Source organism: Tenrec ecaudatus, chromosome 5 (assembly GCF_050624435.1).
Source record: "Tenrec ecaudatus isolate mTenEca1 chromosome 5, mTenEca1.hap1, whole genome shotgun sequence".
Taxonomy (NCBI): domain Eukaryota; kingdom Metazoa; phylum Chordata; class Mammalia; order Afrosoricida; family Tenrecidae; genus Tenrec; species Tenrec ecaudatus.
Window position 1 is genome coordinate 53,128,677 of NC_134534.1, and position 22,629 is coordinate 53,151,305.

Below are 22,629 nucleotides of genomic sequence, written 5' to 3' on the forward strand. Positions count from 1 at the left end.
GGTTGAACTATGATGCTGAAGAAGACTGCTGAAAGTACCATGGACTGCTAAAAGGACAAACCGATCCGCGTTGGAAGAAGGAAGGCCGGAGTACTCCTTAGAGGCAAGAATGGCAAGATTTCATCTTACATCCTTTGGGCATGTTGTCAGGGGAGACCCGTCCCTGGCGAAGGACATCATGTTTGGTAAAGTGGAGGGGTGGCGAAAAAGAGGAAGGCCCTTGACAAGATGGACTAGCCCAGTGGCTGCATCCACGGGCTCAAGCACAGGAACAGTTGGGAGGATGGCGCAGGACCAGGTGGTGCTTTAGTCTGCTGTGCATAGGGTCACATCAATTCTTTCCTTTTAAAGTTTGATTCCTGTTTAAATATTATTTTTGTTTCATTGTGTAGTATCTCTTTCAAATATTACCATTGCCAGAATATCTTTATTCTTTTCACCCCATCTTCATGTGCTTCCTCTTTTAAAAGACTATCCCTCACCCAACAACACTCGTATTGTTCTGGAAGATTGGTGTACAATGAATTGAGAGCGCAGAGTATTGAGAAACAAGGCATCCATTAAATTGTGAGTGAGGGTCTTCAAATGAATAGGCTTCTTGACAGAAAGATTTACACTTTTGAACATTGCAAGAAATTTCTAGGAGCTTTTCAAAGTACTATTTTATTTTTAAACATTTATTGATGCTGATGGGGATCATATATAGATTTCAACTCTAGACGCCTTTCCCTGACCTCTAAACTCATACCTCTGAAAAAGCCCCAGTAACCTGTCAACTGGAGTTTACCCTCACTGATGACAAGCCCATGTTGGTCATGGTCCATATTTCAGAAGTAGGTCACCAGAACTTCCTTCTCAGACATCTCTGGGTTCACACAAACCCACAAGTCGTTGCTGAGCAGCCAAGTACAAAATAGCTGCACCACCAAGGAACTCTGCTTGTCTCCTAAACACTTCAACGTTACTGTGTTAAAAAAAAGATCTCTCTGATCCATTCCTCTCTCAGGCTTCCTTGCCTCAGAAAATGCCACCAAGTGCTGCTCAGAACTCATAAGCATCTCACTGCCCTCTCTTCCTCTCAACCTCGTTCCTCCCTTCCTATCAGCCTCTCCCCCACTCCCACCCCCACCCACCCCACCACCCCACCCCCACAGGGAAGATAGAGGGAGCCTGGAGAAAGGGGAATCAGAATGCTTCAGTCACTTCCTATCACTCCCCATAAATTCCACGGTCCTATGGGGCTCATGGGACTCCACTTGACCTCCTTGCTGCCTGCCTCTCTGTTCCCATTCCCCACCCTTCTCTCACTCACTGCACCCAGCACAAGGGACTCCCTGTCATTCCTTGAAACCGGTCTCACATCTGATAGTCCCTTTGCCTGAAAAGCTCTTCCCAGGGGGTCAACTGGCTCACGCCCCGCATTCATTAAGATGTCAGAAGCTTTCCCTCTAAGAAATAGCTTCACTCTGTCTTTATCCTGCTCTATTATTTTTTTCATAGAGCTTAACAAAACTAAAGTAGCATATTATTATTCATTTTTACTGTCATCTGCCGGTCTCTCCAACTAGACTGTAACCTCCTGAGAGACCGGGATTTTATTTCATTTACCAGTGTCCTTCATGTGTACATAGCACCCAGGGTCACAATGAGTGGGAAATGTTTATTTAACAGATGAATAGATAGTTATTGATGCACATTTGAAATAATGTATACATTTATGATGCAATCCTTAATGTTCCGAATGAGTTTTATGCTTTTGTGGGAGGCAGAATGGAGACCTCATAGCTAATTCTCTGTCTGCTTTTGAGTTTTATTGTGTACTGTTTTCCTTCCAAATTTTTCTAACATGTTTGCATCTTTAAGGTGTGAGTTCCCAGAACAGTGCAAGTACAGTGAAGGAGCCTTGGTGGTGGTGTGGGTTAGACACTGAACGTCAAGGTCAGCAGTTTGAATTTGTCAATTCCTTTTCTAGAGAAAAGTGAGGCTTTCTGCTCCAATAAACCCGGGGAGCAGGTCGACTCTGTCCTGTAAGGTCACTATGAATTGGAATTGACTTGACATTATTGACTTGGATCAGTAGTTTGAAAGCCTCCTTTCACATGTATGATCTTACTGCCAACCTTTTCAACCTCACTAATTATCACTAATTTTTAACAAGGATACACCTCATGACAAATGAGCAGGAGTTTTATTTGAATAAGAATGCGGCAGAACAAAGGGACTAAACAAAGCTCTATTCTACCTCTTAATGTTGAATGGGAAGCAAGATTAAATTTGTTGTTTGTCTTCATAGAGTCAAATAATTTTTTTTTAATGTGGGGCTCAAATTTCAACTCCTTGTGATGAGTGAGCAAATACAGCCAAAAGCACGCTTCTGAGTAGCAACAAAGCACAATGGAAGCTTTCATTGTTGGGAGGAGGGAGCACTTCTGGCCTGTGTTTGTCCAGGCTCCGATGGCAGAGGGGAAAATAACAGAGAGCAATGTCTCCTCCACAGCAATGAAAAGAACAAATAGGCATGGGTTTCAGAGCTGTTGTTTCACTGCTTGATCTCAGGATGTCCACCTGACAGATGGAGAAACCCAAAACAGCCTCGTTCTGATGCCAAGAGAAAGGGGGCACACTGAGGAAAATAAGAGTTGGGAGACCCCGGGGATCAGGGCTGGAGGAATGTCATGGACCCCAGGGCTTTTGATTACATATAAGCAACCTGGAAAAATATTTTCAGAAGCCTCTGTCCCTTGATTTGTCGCAGAATTGGAGTTAGTCTGACTCCCGTTTCTCCTAATCAAGACCTCCTATCTGTATTCCTGATTGTTTTCCCCAACTGCTCCCAACAAAACACAGTATCTACGTGTGTGTAACAAAGCTTAAGAGAAGGTTCATTAGAAAAAAATTCTCATGAAACGAAAAAAGGTAGCAAAGAGGAAACAGGTTATATATGCTTTAAGTATGCAGTCTAGAATTTTTCTAGAATTAAAACCTTTGGCAGGGTTTTTTTTGTTTTGTTTTGTTTTACCCATTCGGCATGTAAATTAAAATGATAACATTTTGGGTTTCTTCATCTGTCAGTTGGACATCCTGGGATCAAGCAGGCTATGTTGTAGCCTATATCAGGATTTCCCTTTCTTTATGGCTAAAATTTATTTGAATATATCCCCAAAAGCCACACTAAGTATTTTCACGTGATCCAGCAATTCCACTCCTATGTATCTACCCAACATAGATAAAAGCAGAACTGTAAATAGATACTTGTGCACCAATGTGTGCTGCCATACTATTTACAATAGCCAAAATGTAGAAACCACTTAAATTATAAATTATCTGTCAAAGTGACTTTTGCTCTTTGGGAAGACAGCAAGTCAGAACTGGAAGGCAGTGTTGGGGGTGGGTAGAGATTTTACTCCCTAGGGAAGAAAGAAGGGATTATAGGAAGAGGAGGGTCAATCGATGTAAAAGATGAGATCAGGAAAAAGGACATGATAAAGAAACTTGGAGTGTATGGTCGGAATCACTAGGAAGTAAAAAAGAAAAGAAGAGAGACGCTTTCCCAGCCTGAAGGCTCAGAAATGAGTGGTTCCTGACGCTCCTGCGGCTGCTGTCAGGTGCCGCCGAGTGGGATCCGACTCAGCGCAGTGACCCACACAGAGCAAAACACTGCCGGACGCTGAGACACCCCCACAAGCATTGTGATGCTTGGGCCCATCATTGCAGCCACTGTGTCCATCCCTCTTGGCCAGGGCCTTCCTCTTGTTTATTGTCCTTCCACTTCACCAAGCATAAGGGCCTTCTCTGGGGGCTCGTCTCTCCGGAGACATGTCCAAAGTCTCACTTTCCTCCCCTCCATGGAGCGCTCTGGCTGTCCTTTTCCAAGGCAGCTTCGTTTGTTCTTTGGCAGTCCATGGTGCTCTAACTGTAAATGAGAGTTGGACCGTTGCTTGGAGTAAACAGGAGGTAGAGGGGTTTTGTTCAAAGACGGATGGGAGCTGCTTGGCCAGGTGACCCTGCATTAAGTAGTTTGGATTTGATTTCAAAGATTAAATTTGAACCTTTAAAAACAATTGCTTTATTCCTTCACTCCCATGAAGAGGAACTCATGGGCATTCCTTCAGCTGGGTCTTGATGTTGGAATATAAAGTGGCAAAAAGACAACAAGTGAACAGACCAAACAAGGAAGAGTGAATCTAGAAGCTTTTGAAATAAAAGTTGGTTTTATTGTACATTACAAATTTATAAGCTTTTTTGTTTTCTTCTCTAGATTCGTGAGCACATATTTGATTAATCTGTACTTGAAAAATGGGATTCATTGTTTAGTTTCATATGCAAAATAATGTGAAAATCTGACTACAATTTACCTTTCTATAACTAGATAATATGTGTGTACATATGAACACAAACCCCTCATTTATTGACATAGGTTAGAGACCGGGCTGTTATGTAAAACTCAACACTATACAAAAATGGAAGATAATTGCGTCTTTACATACCTGCCAAATTATATTACACGACTTTGAAACCACTGGGAATCATGGCCCAACCAAGTTGACACATACCTTAACCATCACAGCCAGCCTTGGCTCATCTCAAACCTTTCTACTCATTAATGCCAGATACACTTCATTATTGAACAAAACAGTAGGTAGTTGATTTTATACTATTTTCATAAAAGTGCAATGTTGGATAATGAGATAGTCAATAAGGGGGAAATAGATGTGCACAACTTTGTGAAAGCATGACTCCATTTGTCCACAGCTGGCCTCAACTCTTCTAAGAAAGCTGAGATGAACAAAGAGTGGAACACTGAGTCAGGGCCTGGTGTAGGGGAGTGGTTTTTATTTCTTTTGGACTCTGGCCCCTTTAAAAATTATTATTGATCCCAAAGAACCCATTAAGGCTGTAATTATTGATATTAACTGCTTTAGAAATTAAAATTCATGACCTTTGTTAGTAGTTATTTCCTTTACAATAATAAATTCATTTAATAATTTGCCTGATAAGTAATAAATTAATATAGTTAACACATCCTATTACACAGAATGTTATTATTCAAAATGAAAAATGTCCTCAGAAAAGTGGCATTTACATTGCTTGCAAATTGCATGCATGTCTGGCTAAATAGAAGACACCTAGATTCACACAGCAGCTCCTGCAATCTATTTGCTGTGAAGTACTTTTTAGTTTTTGTTTTGTTTTAAGTATTTGGAGAAAAATCCAGCCTCATGGAGACACATAGTTACAAAGGAAGGAGCAAGTTAGGAGACTCTTCAGGTAATTGTGGATATTCTTCAGTACTACACCCAAACTTGACACGTTGTAGTTTTTCAAAGGGTAGTTGAATGCATATCAATAAGCTTCTCATACACTGCTGAATTAAAAGCACCTGGCATTTTGAGTGGATATACCATTTGGGCCTTGGGCCTTTGGAGCAGTTGGGTAACCTGAGTTATGCATACCTTCTAACTACTAACATGTCTCCTATATAATATCCAATAATCACATTTTCTTGACATCAGAAAAGTGTTTAAGCCTTAAGAAGCTGGAACATCCATAGAGGCAGATACAAATTTTCCAAAATCCTAATTTTCTCCTGAAAGTTTTAATGTTATCATTCTTCACAAATGGTTTTGTTTTGTTTTGTTTTATTCTCAACGTGGCAGGCTCACTTGGTTAATTTCCAACAAACTCATTCCCCAAAACCTAAGACTTCATATACCAAGCGTGTCAGTTTTTCCTCACGTAGAAATTGTGTTCCGGGGAAAAGTGGCTAATTCAGCTCGTAACTCAACTATGTGTCTTTCCTGGAGACGATCACTGTACTTCCATGCCTAGCGGAAGTGCCACATGCAGTTTTCTCATTTTACGACATGATTATTAAAAAGGTGTGTGCTTAGAGCTTGAGATAAAATAAGAAAAATTTTTCACTTGAGGACAAAAACACTAAGAAAATAATGATGATGAGTACAGCTTGCTGGCTTTGTGTGAGAGACACCCGCACTTTTACCCATTGTTGCTGCTTTCGTACCAGCAGCAAACGTCAGAAAGTGACCTTGCTTTCATGAACCCGGTCCGAGAGTCTCAGTAAGTCAAGGCGTCTGTAGAGCACACGTTGTAAACGGCTACTCTGTGGCATGGAGTCCTCGAACAGCACAAACGGTTAAGTGCTCGACTACTAAGAGCAAGGTTAGAGACTTCGGTCCTCCAAGAAGCATATGAGAAGGAAAGTCTAGGGACCTGTGTCTGAAAATCAGCCACTGAAAACCGAAGGCAGCAATTCTGTTCTGGAACGCAGGGAGTCCCCGTGAGTCTGATCCAACTTGGCATTGACTGTGCAAAAAATGTCCTTGCTCTCCAGATGATGGCAGTAGCTGGTCTTACTCAGATGAAGGTGGTGGTAACCACAGCGACACAGGTCCAGAGTGTGTTTGTACCCTGCCCTGAGGAGGATTCATTTAGCCTGCACACAAGTGAGGTGCCCCCAAACACACACACATTTACCTTGGAGTAATCTCGTAGTCTATAAACGAATATTTCCCTAAGCAACAAATTGCTTGAGTTTCTTTCTTTTTGTTTGTCTGTTTATAATTTAGGGAGAACTCACTGCCATTTACTTGATGCTTATCCATAGCGATCCAATAGGGCATGGGAGAACTGCTTCTGTGAGTTTATGAGACTGTATCTCTTTCTGAGGGTAGAAAGCCTTTCTCCCAAGGAGTGGCTGGTGGGTTTGAACTACTGACCTTGCAGTTAGCAGCCAAGGTGTAGCCACCATGGCAACACACATAGCTAGAGCATTCATCAGTCCATTAGTGTATGCATTGACTCATCCAACAAATGCTTCTTGAGCAACTGTAAGGACAAAACCAGTTTTGAAAACTGATAAGACAATTACTGTGACGTCAGCTCTGACTCATAACACCCCCAGGGGAAACAAAGTAGTACTGTGCTCCATCGGGTTTCAATGACTGATTTTTTTCAGAAGAACATCACCAAGACTTTTTTCTGACAAATGCTTGAATGACCTGGAGACCCCTGTAAACATGAAGCACTGAACACCTGCCCAGGCAGTCGATGTTTGATTGATAGACTAATGCAAAGAGGGCTAAGCCTCAGTGGCACTTCAGAGAAACCATCACGTGACAGCGCACAGGGATCAGAATCCAGTGTCTACACACAGGAGTGGCAGCTGTATTCGATTATCAAATAGTTCGGCCGATTGAAATGCCAGGCTTTCCAGGCACTAGTTAGATACCTTGACCTTATCCTTATCCTTCTATCGCTGGGGAAATCATCTTTTACGGTATCGAAGAAGTAGCAGAATTTTTAAAAATTAATTCTTGTGCTCACATGAAAACCCTGGCCCTACATTTGAATGGAGAAGCTTCATGCTCTTGAAGTGGGTGGCAGTTATTTCCGGGGAGGTCTGAATGAGTTGTGACCTTTTGAGGCCTGTCTTCAGTGGCCCTTCCGATCTTCAGTAGACACTGCCACTTTCCCTTCGTTATGTCCTGCCATGCTGGCTCACCTCCTCTACTCTTGGACTGGACAGGATTTTAGAACTCCCGCTTTAACCTCTTCCAGAAGCAGCTGTGTCACCTGCACAAAACTATCAGCACGGGAGAGGACTTCAGCACGCTCGCAGGAAGATGGAATTAAAAGGTAAGAAGGATTTTTTTAAAATTAACTTTCTCAAGACAAGGTCAAGACTTGTTGGACGTGGGGCTGGGGGTCGGGGTGGGGGGAGGGCTACCAAAGCTCTGCATCTGAAGGAATGGTCCAAATGAAAGGCCACACATGGCTATTTGGGTACAACTTGTAGAAAAGGGACCCGTCTACCCAACATGCATGCGTTGCCTTGCGACTAAGGAAGTCGGTCTGTGGCTGTGGGAAAGCCAGACTCCCACTTAGTTCTCTCCATCAGAGTCTCCCAGGGTGTGCTCATCACAGATAACTCAGCCAGCCTGGAATCCCAGGGGAGGGAGGGAGTGGGGAAAGGCCATCTTACACAAGTTGGTTGCATAGTCCAGGAGTTCACCTGCTCCTCTGGGTAAATGCGTCTTGATGAAGTCACAAAGATGCGACTGTTCTTGTCAGGGGCCAGTTGGTGCAGTTCCAGAGGTGAGACTCACCTTCTTCTCCAACTGGGACGCACACTTCATGGCCTCGAGCCCGCTCACCCCGTCATCGCAGCAGGCTGGTTGCTTAATATCCTGGAGGAAGGTCAGGCCCCCTCCTTGCCCCTTCAGCTTCATCCGTTTCTCAGCATGAGAGACTGGAACAGAAATATTTGGCAAAATTCTTCAGAGCCACATCATCCAGGTCCAAGCAGGAAGGCATGGACAGGTAGACGTAGGAGGCGTAGAGCTCCTGGCTGATCTGTCTGGTGATGCCGGCCTCCGAGTCCTGGTTGTACTCCTGGTGCGCCTGCCAGGGGAACGTGGACGTCGGTGCCTGCAGTGTGTGCGGCCTGTAGCCAGGGCAGCGTTCGCCTGGAAGGGCTGCTGAGAGGCAGTGATGGGAGGCTGGCTGGGGGCTGCTCATTGGAGGGAGGCTGGCGGGTGCTGGTGCCATTCAAGCTCTGTTGAAGCAGGAGACTGGGCAACTGCGACACACGTCTGGGACAAGATGCTTTTCTATGTGATGGCAAGAGGCATTGAATCCATCCCTAAAGAATTCCTGGGAATTAAACCATGTGAAAGCTCTCTTTTTCACATTATTAATTAAAGGAAAAATAGTACTTTTTAAAGATTTATCTAAGATGAGGAAGCAAAAGGAGCCAAATCAAGGATGTAAGGTGGACAGCTAATGATTTTCCATCAAAACTCCCAAAATTACCCTTGTTTGATGAGAGGAATGAGCAGGTACATTGTCATACTGTCCTGGCTTCTGGTGAAGCTTTCCCAAGATTTTTTCCAGCTAAAACTTTGACTAACTTTCTCTAAACACATATAATAAGCAAATATTATTGGTCTTTAAACCTCCAGAGAATTAACAAAAAGCCCTGAGCATTCCAAAAATAAAGCAATGCCAGGATCTTTGCTGTTGACCAATCTGCTTTTGCTTTGACCGGACCAGTTTCATAGTGGGTTACCACAGGGCTGCTACCTCCAAGGTCAGCAGTTTGAAACCACCAGCCACTTGAGAAAGAAAGATGAGGTTTTTCTACTCCCCTAAAGAGTTACAGTTTCGTGAACCCACAAGGGAAGTTCTACTCTGTCCTATGGGGTTACTGGGAGCAAGAAGTGATTCAATGGCAGGAAGTTTGGTTTTTGAAATAGATCACTTGCACATCTTGGTAGTGATCACTTTGTGCCGGTCTTCAAGATCATACTGATAAAGTCATGTTTCCTTTTTTGTTACAATTCTTTCCATAAATACTTCAAGATCCCACTGGTTTTAAAAATTCTGTAGAATGCCCTGCTCTTGCCTGCAGCTGATCTGGGTGCAACAGTTTGGGCACACCCATCAAGCAGAGAGTTTGCTCAACTTTAATTTTTCAGTCAGAATCGTGTAAGCTGGATCAATTGAGATGGCTATGGTGTTAACTCTTCTTTCTGCTGTCAATCATTAGTCCTCTTCAATTCGGGCATGATCAACATGGTTTCCTTGCAAACTTATGTAAATGATAGGCCACTGTGGGCTTCATCTTCAATGTCATCTCATCCCTTCTTGAAACATGTTACTGATTTGTACATTGCTAATTTATTTGAGGCACAATCCCCATAAACTTTTCATAAAGTGGTTTCACCATCTTTTCACCTAAGCTCAACCATAAATTTGATGTTTAGTCTTTCTTCACTTTTAGCAGAATTCAAGTTGCTCAGATAAGAGGTCTTTTCAAACTGATGGTTTTTTTTTTCTTTCTTAGAGTTTCAAACTAGATCCTGTTCAGACATAACAAGTTCTTATGAATTTGGTTTGATGGAAAAATATTTTGTAATCCATGTATAGTTTTTTCATCATGATACACCTTTCACATGAAATTTTTGAAGGCCTCTCTTATTCTAGCCATTGTCCACAAATGGACTGAAGGCAGGCGTGTGACTAGTCTATACCAATATGTATTCAAGCCAGAAAATTTTTTAAGCATTTGGGAACGGGAAATCTTTTTCCACTGTGGCTTTGTTTCGGCAGAAGATAATACTCTGCCAACACAAAGAGGAGTCTGACTATCAACGGAGTGCACACAATTGAAGGGATGCTGAGGCCTCAGCTGAGGCCGTCATGAAAACCAGACTGAACCTTGGCCTCTCCAATTACGTGACTCAATAAACTGTATTGTTTGCTTATGCAGTATTGTCAAACAAAACACTTCTCAGTGGTAAATTTCCTGACTACCTGGCCTGAAATGCACAGAGAACAAAATCTATAAATAGGCCACACTTACAGATTTGGTTTATTTCTCTAGGATTTATGACTTTGTTAATTTCTCTAGGATTTATTTTCCATATCTATAGATAGCTTAAATTAAAATGTTTGTCATTTTGTGTGGATGCAATTTGTATGCCTGCCCTGGAAGATTTTGAACTGTTTGGAAGTAGGAATCGTGTCATCTTGATATCCCTAATACCAACACAACCCTTAACCCTAATAAGATTCCAAGTAAGCTGTAGTTAAGTTCAATTTCCAAAATCAGGGAGAAAAATAGCAATGGGTTTCCATTTCTGCACTCATTCAATTGAAACCCAGCTTTATAGTTATTTGCCTGCCCTGTATAATAATATAGTTCTCTTGGCCTTTACCCATCTTAAGTCCATTTGCCCTCAGATCCCTTTGGGGGGCTTTCCCTCCCCTGCTCTGTATTAGAGTAGGGATGCCCTCTTGTATTTCCATTTCATCCAGCTCTGGCTAGATTCCACCTGTGGATAGCATTGGAAGTTTGGAAAATGACAGGAGAGAGGAACACAAGGGACATATTTCTCCTTTGCCTACCTTGAGCTAAGACCCAGGTGGTGGGTGTGTCTCTAATAAAAGCAGCTCCTGCTGGGCAGGCTTGGTTCAGAGCCACCATTGTCTGTGGTTCCAGTCACATTGCTTTATTGTGCTCCTCTTCCACAGGGTGGAGGTAGCTTCTTGCTCTTGCCAATCTCTTGGTTGCCTCACTGTCAGACTTGCATTTTCAGCATCTTTCATCACCCATGTAATCAGTTCCATCTCTCTGAAATACTCAGAGAGGCTTCTGTTTTCCTGGTGGAGTCTGACTGACATTGTGCAATAGTTCTTAAAATATCATTATCATTTATTTGATATAACATCTCGTAAGTGTTTGTATAGCGCCCCTTCCGAGAGGTTCCTTGTAACTCCGACTTCGCCCAGTACCAGCCCACCATAGTCTTAGGTTTAGCTCCATACAGATGGTTGGTTCCAGAATCCCTGGTAAAATAAAAATCCTTTGAGTAAGACTTTACTCTAGGTCATATTTTCCATAAGGAACGTAGTTATGTGATGGTCCAGGTGACGTCAGAGGCAAACCCACACAGTTTCTGCAAGTTGCCATCTGTGCGCTCAGCTAGGATAGACTAACCGCTTTCTCCATCCAGAGAAGATAATCCCTTGAAAGAAGGAAGTGTAACAGGCCACTTTCGTTCAGCCTGCAGAAGCCACGACAACGCAATGAACCGCATCCGACACTAGCTACAATTTAGAGGAGCATCCTCACTTGTAGAGAACACGCATTTCCATGTGTGGGATGATGTGGCATCAGACTGGCAGCTCGTTTGAATTCTCAAACAATTTATAATAAAAAATTATTTATACTGTAGTGACAATTTTTCTACATTTGAGACTTTTTTCCTAAAGACTTAAAAAGGTGACCTATGTGCTGCATATATGAGGGGTTCACAAAAGGGGGGGGGCAAATGGAATGAAAAGAGAATGGAATCTCTCCTGGAGCCTTCCGAAGCCCCCTCGTACAAGGGTCCAGTATTGTTCACCATGCATCTCATTTTCTTTGTTTTATTTGACTCCATGTTCAGTTAAAGTACAAGGAGCTTAACAAATCTAATTGCAATATGTGCTGTGAGAAACAAAATAGAACTCGGCTAGTGTTTAAATCCTTTATTTTCACATACACTTAGACTTTTTACTTCTAAGAAATATAAATTAACAATCTTTAAGGAAATCGGATCTGTGTCTAATTATTGGTCCTCTAACGTGCAATTTGTAGTGCAGAATACTCCACTCCTGTAGCCAAAACCATAGATTACAGACTATGACATACACGCTCATTAGAGCCCCATCCTAGCACTCCTCCAAATATAGCAACTTACTCTCTGAGAAAACGGACTTCTTTCACTAACTAGGATTGGTCACAATGAGTTTTCTCAAACTAAAAAAATATACTGTTATTTAACAGCAGTCATTTTTAAAACCATTAGTGCTTCCAGTTGTACAAATTCAGTTTAGCAGTTTTTCCTTTAGAAAGAAGCAAATTTTAGAAGGTGACAACTCGTAGTTTACTTTCTATAGTATAATTTCTCTGATATCAAACAGAGAGAAAATTATCAGAGATAGCAAATAAAATTGGACAAAAATATTTGACTCTTTAAATATTGACTGTCAATCTGCAAGGCCTCACTTTAGAAATCGTAAGGCTCAAACAAAAATGAACACAATACCAGCTGTACTCTCCAGGAGTTTATATTATTCACCAATATTACACAATTTAATGATATTCAATGATCCCATCAGGCAAAATATTACAGAATGACTTCAATTATTAGAATGTACATCTAGATGGAGAGAATAGTCTGGGGAAAAAATCAAGGAAATTCAGATCAACTTTTCTCAGAGGATGAGAGCAGCACATAGTCAAGTCTTAAATGAGGTTGACAGGAGATCTAATGAATGCAGATGGTCCCTCCTTCTTCTTAACCAGAAAAGGCAAACGAGTTCCCTCTCCTGGATCCTTAACCAAAAGCAGACGAACTACGTCAGACATAGTAAAATGAGTGAGAAGGTGGCTCAGGACAGGGCAGGATTTCCCTCTGTGGAGCTTAAGGTTGCTGTGAGCCAGAGCCGACAACAGCACCGAACACCAGAGAAGAGCCTTGGTGATGCAGTGGGTTATGCATTGAGCTACAAACCACAAGATCAGTAGTTCAAACCCACCAGTTGCTTCTCCGGAGAAAGATAAGGTTGTCTACTCCCTTAAACATTTAAAATCTATACTGTCACTATCAGTCCGAATTGGTGTGTTTTGTGCAATAGGTTAAAATAAATTTCAAGAGCCACCTTGAAAAATTACTTAGCTATGGAATGATATATGTATTAAATCCCAATTAATAATAAGTAAAATATAGAGAGGCACAGGGATGTGAAACAGTGGGCTTGTTAAAGGTAATGTACACACTTTATATCCCATTCAGTGCAATGACCAAAAGAATGACTTAACCTAATAAGAAGGGTTGTAGAAAAGGGGGCATGAGCTCTGACACCCTCAGTTGTACACAGGAGGCTGTAGAATTTGACCGGAGATTCTTTGAGAGGTGCCTGCATTGACTGTATATTTATATAAGACCTAAATGTTTCCCCCTCCGGTTGGCAGCACAATGATCGAAACCAGGTCCTTACCAGATGTAACCAAGTTGGCAGCTCTCCCATTGCTGGCAATAGCTTCAAACACGTGTTAATTCTCTAAGTTCCCAAATACTGTGTCTTGTCAATTATTGGCCGTTAACATGATGGAGTCAGTACGCTGTGTGGCTTGATGCATTAAAGTGAAAATCGCTATTATCTCCTAAGGAATACCTCAGTATGCACAGTCTGGTTATCTTTGAACGGCGAAGTAGACCATTAAGTAGCTGTCTCTATCCGACAGAACCCTCAAGTTGTCCCCATGGTCCCAGGTATCATGGGAATAGAGCCAGCAAAGCAATGACCATAACAAAAATTTAACTTTAAAAAGCAATACAAGTTACCGACTTTTCATGAATTGGAGTAGTACTGAACAGGGTTAGATGTTTCAAAAAGGTATTACAATTCCAAACCAAAATAAAATTAAGGGTCTTTTTGTTTTGTTTTAAATTAAGTTTTAAAACAAACATTACTGGCAGCCAATTCAGCCTCCCTGTCAAGGTAAATTGTTTAAAACGCATGGGAGTTAATTGCGTGTGCCCCGCTTTGACACGGGTAGAAGTGAAAGTATTTCGTTGATTTTGCTACAGGTCACACCATTGTAAACGCTCCCATGCCCTTACGAGTAGAGTGTTGAAGGAGATCTGGTGTTCTTTGTGGGGCTTAGGCTGATAGAGCATGTAAGCTCATTGATGAGGGCTCTGGGGGAAGCAGTCAGGGGGCTGTTGTGCTGTGTTTTCTTTTACGCGGCCGCTCCGCAGTCAGGTTTGGGGACGTCCACCGTGACGGCTTTCAGTGGAAGGAGGCCCTCACTTTGCGGCCCTTCAGAGGCTGTGGTGGACGGTGGTTACTGAGCAAAAACGCTGCTGCCTCCCCCTCAGCTGTACACAGGAGGCTGCGGAATTTGGCCAGCTGTTAAAGAATAAAGAAGATTCATTTAAGCACAGGAAAGTCACCCCAATATTAATGAACTGCCCTCCATAGAAAGCTGAGCTGTATAACCTTTCCCAGAACCTACAGATATTACAGGGATTGTTTCCTGAAGTGTGGGTTAAAATAAAACAACCCTTGTCCGTGGGCTCAAAGACTTAGTGCAGAAGCATTCTGTACTTGAAGATCAAAGTGAAAAGTGGAAGCAACGTTTCGAAGGTGGCTTAAAAGAGCTCAAAACCATTGCCACCAAGTCCATTCCAACTCACAGCGGCCCTACTACTGGTTTCCTGAAACTGTCCATCTTGGCAGGGACAGACAGCATTGTCCTTTGTGCAAGGACAGCCTGGTGGGTGTGAACTGCCGACCCAGCAACTAGCAGCCCAACATTTAGCACACAGCGTCACCAGGGCTCCCGCAGAGCTTACCTATCTAGAAATCTGAGAAGTCACCTACCAAGGCAGAGTGCACCGCTGCATTGCCCTGGCTTTCAGAACTGGTTCGACTTGGTTCTGCGCCTAACGAGCTGTGTGATTTTATGATACCATAGTTCTGGTTTCTTAATAGATAAAGTGAAGCATTGGATTAGATTTCCTCGATATTTCTTCCCGGCAACAAAGACAAGCACTTAAATATTTCATGGCCTGAGGAGGAGATGAGCCAGTCAGGGTGCAGGGTAGCAACAATGAAACTTATAACTTTCCTCTAGTTATTAGAGGCTTCCTTCCCCTTCCCCCCACTAACATGATCCCAATTCCACCTTACAAATCTGGCTAGACCAGAGGATGTACATTGGTACAGATAGCAATTGGAAACACAGGGAATCCAGGACAGATGAACCCCTCAGGACCAGTGGAGAGAGTGGCGATGCCTGAAGGGTGGAGGGAATGTGGGGTAGAAAGGGGGAATTGACTGCAAGGCTCTGCATATAACCTCCTCCCTGGGGGAGGGACAGCAGACAAGAGGGCAGTGGGAGATGTTGGCCAGTGTAATATATGACAAATAATAATAATTTATGAATTATGAAGGGTTCATAAGGGAAGGGGGAGTGGGGATGGAAGGAGAAAACGAGCAACTGATATTAAGGGCTCAAGTAGAAGGCAAATGTCTTGAGAATGACGATGGCAACAAGTGTGCATATGGGCTTGACACAATGGATGGATGGATTGTGATAAAAATTGCATGAGCCCCCAATAAAATGATTTTTAATTAATCACAATGCAAAAAAATACATATATGTTTTAAATGTAAGTTACTCAAAATTTTTTTTAATTTCATGGCCTCAATTGGGTGCTTGCATTGGCATAGCATGGATTTGATTTTTATGGGACAGATGTGGTGAATATAATTTCCTTTTAACTAGACATCTTTTCAAGTTTTCTATAAATCTAAAATTGTTCCAAATTACAGGTTATTTCAATTTTTTAAAACCAAACAGAAACCCTAATCTCTGGGGCCACGGAGAAGACACCTCTCTCCCCAAAGATCATGGAAATCAGGACTCTCTGGAGCAGCCATGATGGCTGTGCTGGAACCCTGAGCGCATAGGTACACAATGAACTGCTAGCAAGTTCCAAAGAATGAAGCTTTCTACACCCTTAAATATGATGGTTGCAAAAAACTACATGAGCAGTTCTACTCTGTTTTATCTGTGTCAGACTCCACTCTGAAGGCAGTGAATTTTGTTGGTTGATTTATTGGCTGGTTGGTTGGTTTTAGTGAAGGGAACTTTGTCCTGAGTTAGGGTGCTGGCTAATAGCTCTTACCCAGTATGACTTTCACGCCAGCAATACTGCTATTTATTTCCTCAGATCAGCTTTTTTTCTACTCTTCTGGCTTGTCAGAAGTTGATCGTGCATGATCTCCTGCCTCACCAATACCATAGTCTCATTTACCAAACACTTAATCTTAAAATAGATCTTTCTTTGAGCAGCATGCGTATTTTAGTAAGAGTTCCTAAACCTTTACTGAACTTTCCCCAAACACCTTTCCCACTTGGGCTCTGGGTCTCCCAATCACATAATGGAGGTCATTGGATGCCACATCTCCCAGCCCTTACCCCGAGCCCCTTAAATGGACTCTCCCAACCCAGCCCTGGATTCATCTAGTGCCCCTATGCCACTAAACTTGACTCAGCCTCTACATAATCCCTGGTAAGAGTCTTCTCAGGTCAGCAATGAATCTGAAGAAGGTATAACCTGCTTTATTGTTTTTCTTGGCTCAAACATTAAAATGCTCATTTCTTTGTGTAGTAACCTCAGGAAGCTGAAACATTCCTTTCTAGTGTTTCTGTAAACAGCTCCGTGTCACCTTAGCTCAAAAGTCTTTAAGAGAACTCCCCTGCCTGCCAAAGCTGTGTAATCCTAAAAATAAGCTCTCTTAATGAGCACTATGTATGGGCCAGGGCCTGGTTAAATACTTTATATTGTATTATTTAATCCCCCAAATTACACTAACAGTAAGCTACTAACCAGCACTATCAGCATGTTGATACCTGAGTCAAGCGCACAGGTAGCACTCAACTAATAACCAAAGATCAGCAATTCAACCCCATCTCATGGAGCTGCAGCACAAAGGCCTGGCTAGCTGCTTCCATAAAAATTAAACCAAGAAAAATCCTTGGAGCCATTCTCCTTTGTAATACACGGGGTATTCATGAGTCGGGATCGACTTGATGGCAAAGGTTCCATTATCCAGGTAGCCCTGACTTATGAGAGGGTTCCACCCCAACGGCGCCATCAGGAGTTGGTTCTGGTGTAAGTCAAATGCTTCTGTTTTTGTTTTTGATTTTTAAGTTTTCACTATCAAGCCTTCTATTATCAGTATCTTTGCAAATCAGGCAGCACTCTGAAGAGTAATCAGAAAATTGAATATCCGTGTCCCAATATAGGAGAATAACTCAGCAAATTACCTGCATCAACATATTACTAATGGTAAGATGTCAAAGAAAGAAACAACAGATGGTTGTACAAGTCATAACTCATATCCATCATAAATCAAGGACTACCTGTATCATGTCATCTTCTCCCCATTTACAGGTGAGGAATGTGAGAGGTAGCTAGAGAGTTTGAATATATAAGCCGACGGACACATGAGCCCTCTATTAACCACAGCATCGCATATCGCCTCCAACTTGTTGTTACCAATTTCCCATAATCAAAGAAAATTACAGAATTTAAATCTCCACAAATAAATGTCCATAATGTCTAAAAAATTAGAATCTCCAAATCAAACCCAGTTATGGCCACATGTTAAGAGTAAAACTGCATCATAGGATTTTCTTGGAAAACCTTCTGAAGCAAATTGCTGTGACTTGCCAAGCACAGACCATGTGTACCACCTAGCAACCTCTAGTAATGTGTAGAATGTGTATTTTGCATATTTACTATGCAAACCATCGAGAAAATGGTGCACATTCTCAAAGGGAAAATCAATAGTGTTTGACCCTAAATGAACCAAATACTGGAAAAAGCAAGAATTTCAAAGTGGCTGTATAATTAATTACCTGATTATTTCCTGAAGCCAAACAACTTGTCTTTGCCACATATGAGAAGTCTGAGTAAAACAGAGGAATGTGAGGCCTCCGCAAAGAAACAACAACAACAACAACCAAATGGAAATTCTAGAGCTGAAAAAGGACAGTTTCTAAACTTAAAAAAATAGACTGATGGATCTAACAGCCAAATTCACATGACAGAGGAAAAAGCAAATGAGCACGAATTGAGAACAGTGGGAATTCTGCAAGGCACAGAGCAGAAAGAAAAATTAATTTTTAAAGAACCTTGCAGATCAGTTAGAGTGTGTTAAAAAGCCAGATGTACGTGTAACTGGGATTATTGAAGGAAAGGAGAGTGAGAATGGAGCATGCCGTACACAAACCTCCCCTCGCAGGTAATCAAAGGCTTACCTGTTCATGCTTACGCTCTGCCTTAAAGTAGAAAAACCTTGTGGCATGTAGTTAGGCAAGCATTAGTTACACAGAATGCCGAAAGTTTTTTTTTTAATTATGATAAATGTCTTAAATAAAGTTCATCAAGATCATTTCTTTTTTAAAAAACATAGTTTTAAAAACTAAAAGGCAAACCAAAGACTGGGAGAAAAATTTTCAAACGATGTATCTAATCAAGCGTTTTTATCTAGAACACATATGGGGTTCTTGCAACTTGATAGTATACAAACAAACAACTCAGTTTTCAAGGTGGGCAAAGGACTTAACCAGACATTTCAGAAAGGTCAGTAAACATACAGAAAATGTTCAACATCACTGGTCATCAGACAAATGGAAATTAAAACCCCACTGAAATACTGTATTAGAAAGGCTAAATTTTAAAACACTGACAAGCCAAGTGTAGACAAAGATATGGAACAATTGCAAGTTCCATGCATTCATGGTGGAAATATAAAATGGGATAGCTTCTCTTTAAAAAGAATGTTACTTTTAAATATAAATGTATGTGTGTGTATATATATACAGATTAGGGACTAATGGATGATGGAAATTGTTTACAAACTTCTTAAAGGTGCCTCTTAGATGGCAGTTCCTTGTAAAGTTAATCATTCATTTATCAAAAAGCAATACTTCTAGCTAATTACCAAAGGCATATGAAAATATGTGTGTATACAAAAGTATAATTAACAATCCATTTCAAATTGCAAAAATTGGTAAAATTTTAATTTCTACATCTTTGACATTAGTAGTTGGTAAGTAACTTTAAAGAATACAAAACTTTTTTTAATTGAAAGAATACTCATATTTGCTGGCATAAGATTGTCCTGCCACTGACAGCATTAGAATTCAATTCGTCAAGCATTGCATTGCATTTGGACAACCTCCGATTTTCCCAGACTGTATATTTCAAGTACTAAATACTAATCAGGGTTTGCAGCCATTTCTTCTTATTTGGAGTTGGGCTCCATCAGCAAACGAAGGTCCAGAAGGCTTTAAGACAACCATAGCATGAAGCTGACTCCCTTTTGAGGAGGTAGCTCATCCCCAGCTGTATTTTGAGTGACCTCTAACCTGACGGGCTCAGCTGCCAGCTCCACATCAGACAGCATTCCACGGACAATGTTCTCAGAAGCAGACGATCAGGTCCTTCTCGTCAGTCAGTCTTGGTCTGACAATCCTGCTTGGACCTGTCCACTAGGGGTGACCTTGCTGACATGTGCACTACCAGTGACATATCTTTAACATCAGAGCAACACACAAGCCATCACAGTGTGACAAACTGGTCATTATGCAATCAACATGCCCTAATGAATGGTTATTATGCAAGTAAATGCACTGGTAATCACTTGTAATTGGTATATGAAAGTTGGAAACAAAGAATGATCTGTAGTTATAAAATATGCCTTGGTAATGGAAATTACACCAGCTATCACATGATAGACTTTTGCAAGACCAAAGTCTTAGTCAATAGAAAAACAATTTTTTAAACAATATGAACTGAAACTATACTCACAGATGGATTACACAGGAATCAAAAAGACTATCACAGTGGGCAGGGACAATGGAGAAGCTCAATATTATCAGTCCAAACAAAATACTGAGGGGAACAGGCAAGGAGAACAAAGCAACAAAATCCCTGAGGAATCCCGAAAACAGACTTCAGACTTGGAGAGCAGGACTTGGCACCACATCAGACTCAATCAGAAAATATACATAAAGTCAGCAGACAGACCTGCAACTATTTATAGGCCCCTTTTATTCTTCTTCTTTTTTCATGTCAGTCTATATAAGAGAGGCAAGATAAAGAATTCCGAGGCGAAAACAATGGGACCAAAGGTTTGGGGGTTTGGGGAAGGGCGGAGACAGGGGATAGGGGGAGGTGAAGGAAAGGGAGGGGGAAGCGAGCAAATCCAGGATAAGGGAACAACCAGAAATCTAAAATCGATGATGAGAAGTGCATAGAATGCTTGGTGGGGTTCCATCAAGTGCAGTGTAGCCAAGAGGAAGTACTGAGAGCCGAATGAAGGTCAAACATGATAGTGGAACAGGAGGAAAGTAAAAGGAAATAGAGGAAAGAACTAGGAGGCAAAAGACATTTATAAAGGTATAAATATAGGCATGTACATATGTAAATATATTCAGACATATAACAATAGGGATATAGGCCTATGTACATATATTTATATATTAAGTATTAAGGAAACAGACCAACATTGGGCCTCTGCTCAAGTATTCCTTCAATGCAAGAACACTTTTTTGTGTGTGTGTGTGTGTTATTGTTTGAAGTGAACTTGTTTGTCACAAGACTCCAAGTCCACATCAGTTTCACTTTCCTCCTTTTTTCTTTAAGCCCCTCAGACCACTGTTTAGGTTTGAGGGCTAAGGAATCTGGAGGGACTTTTTTCTAAAAGCGTGGCATCTTGTGATGCTCATCGTCCCGACACTATTGCTGAAGACAAAATGGGTGCAAATGTGGTGAAGAAAGCTAATGGTGCATGGCTATTAAAAGATATAGCATCTGGTGTCTTAAAGGCTTGAAGTTAAACAAGCAGCCATCTAGCTGAGAACCAACAAAGTCCACATGGAAGGATCACATTAGCCTGTGTGATCACAGGGTGTCAATAGGATCAGACATCAGAAAGTCCAAAGCAATCATACCTATGGGAAGGAGTGGGGTCAGAGTAGAGACCCAAAGCCCATCTGTAGACAATTAGACATCCCCTCACAGAAGGGTTACAAGGAAGGAATGAGTCATAAGAGTGCAGCTTCCTTCTGCGCTCCTCTCCCCCCCACCTCCACTATCATGACCCCAGTTCTACCTTACAAACAGGGCTAGACCGGAACATATACACTGGTACAGATAAGAGCTCTTAACACACGGAATCCAAGACTGATAAACCCCCAGGAACAATAACAGGAATAGTGATACCATGAGGGTAGGGAGAAGATGGGGGGAGAACAGAAAGAAAGGGGGAATGGATTGCAAGGATTGACACGTAACTCCCTCCCCCCAACAACAGAAATATGGGTGAAGGGAGACAGTGAACAGTGTAAGATATGAAAATAATAATAATTTATCAATGATTCACGAAAGTGGGAGGGAGGGAGGGAGGAGGGAAAAAAGAGGAGCTGAAACCAAGGGCTTAAGTTGAAAGAAAATGTTTTTAAAATAATGGTAACAGCATCTGTATAAATGCGCTTGATACAATTGATGTATGGCTTGTTATAAGACCTGTAAGAGCCCCCAATAAAATGACTTATATAAATTAAATAAAAACAAAGATGGAAGGAATTCCAAGTCACTGTACCAAACACTTGGCAGATGTTCAACCATTTCAGGAGGGCGCACATGGCCAAGAACTGATGGCCTTGAAGGGAGAAGTCCAATCTGGCTGAAGGCCTGAGTGAAAACTGAGGGTCCAGAAAGCGACGGGCTACCAGTTGAAATGTTTGATAGCAACATGGCAAAATGACTGGAAGAGCTCCCTATCGTGGCCATTCCAAAGGTCCACATTTGGGGCCATTCCAAAGATGACCAAACTGAATGGAGAAATCATCGATCAATATGATTATTATCACATTCACATCAAATGGTAAGATGTTCCTGAAAGTGACTCAGAAAAAGTTACAACAGTATGTCGACATGGAACTGCCTGAAACTCAAGCCAGATTCTATTTTCAGGAAATTATAAGAAAGATAAACCTCTAACGACAGTCTGTCAGTGGATGTCTGGGGCCCTAAGGAGACAACTGCAAAGGGGGGCACACAGCAAACCTCTGCTGGCCAAGGGGTTACATCTAGATCTTAATTATGTTGGTGGCTGCAGAACTGTGTACAATGATCAAAAGCAGAAACCAAACGCTTCGATTCACGAATTCCACTCTATGCAAATTATAGCATAAGAAAGATGGGTGGGATTTCTTTTAAAGAGAGAATTAAATCAAGTAGTCTGCACATTGAAATTCAGAATTGAGCAAGGCAACTTAGGTTAACTGAAACGATTTGTTGCAGGAGAAAGAGGAGGCTTGCTGCTCCCTTTAGGATGTGTAGCCGCAGAGTCTCACAGAGACAGTACTGCTCCGTCCTATCGGGTCACTCTGAGTCGGAATCAACCAGATGGCGATGAGTGAGTAAAAGGAACTTGACAAATCTATTACTAACATATCACAAAACAGAA

General features: G+C 41.7%; 1 protein-coding gene across 1 annotated transcript in view; it reads right to left on the reverse strand.

The window, feature by feature from the left end:
- Positions 1–12,039: 12,039 nt before the first annotated feature.
- The window catches only part of CA13 (carbonic anhydrase 13), a 49,353-nt gene continuing 38,763 nt past the window's right edge, over positions 12,040–22,629 (reverse strand). The window contains exon 7 of the mRNA XM_075549522.1: positions 12,040–14,484. Coding sequence (XP_075405637.1) covers positions 14,365–14,484 — 120 coding nt within the window. The 3' untranslated portion in view covers positions 12,040–14,364. The remainder of the gene's footprint in view (positions 14,485–22,629) is intronic.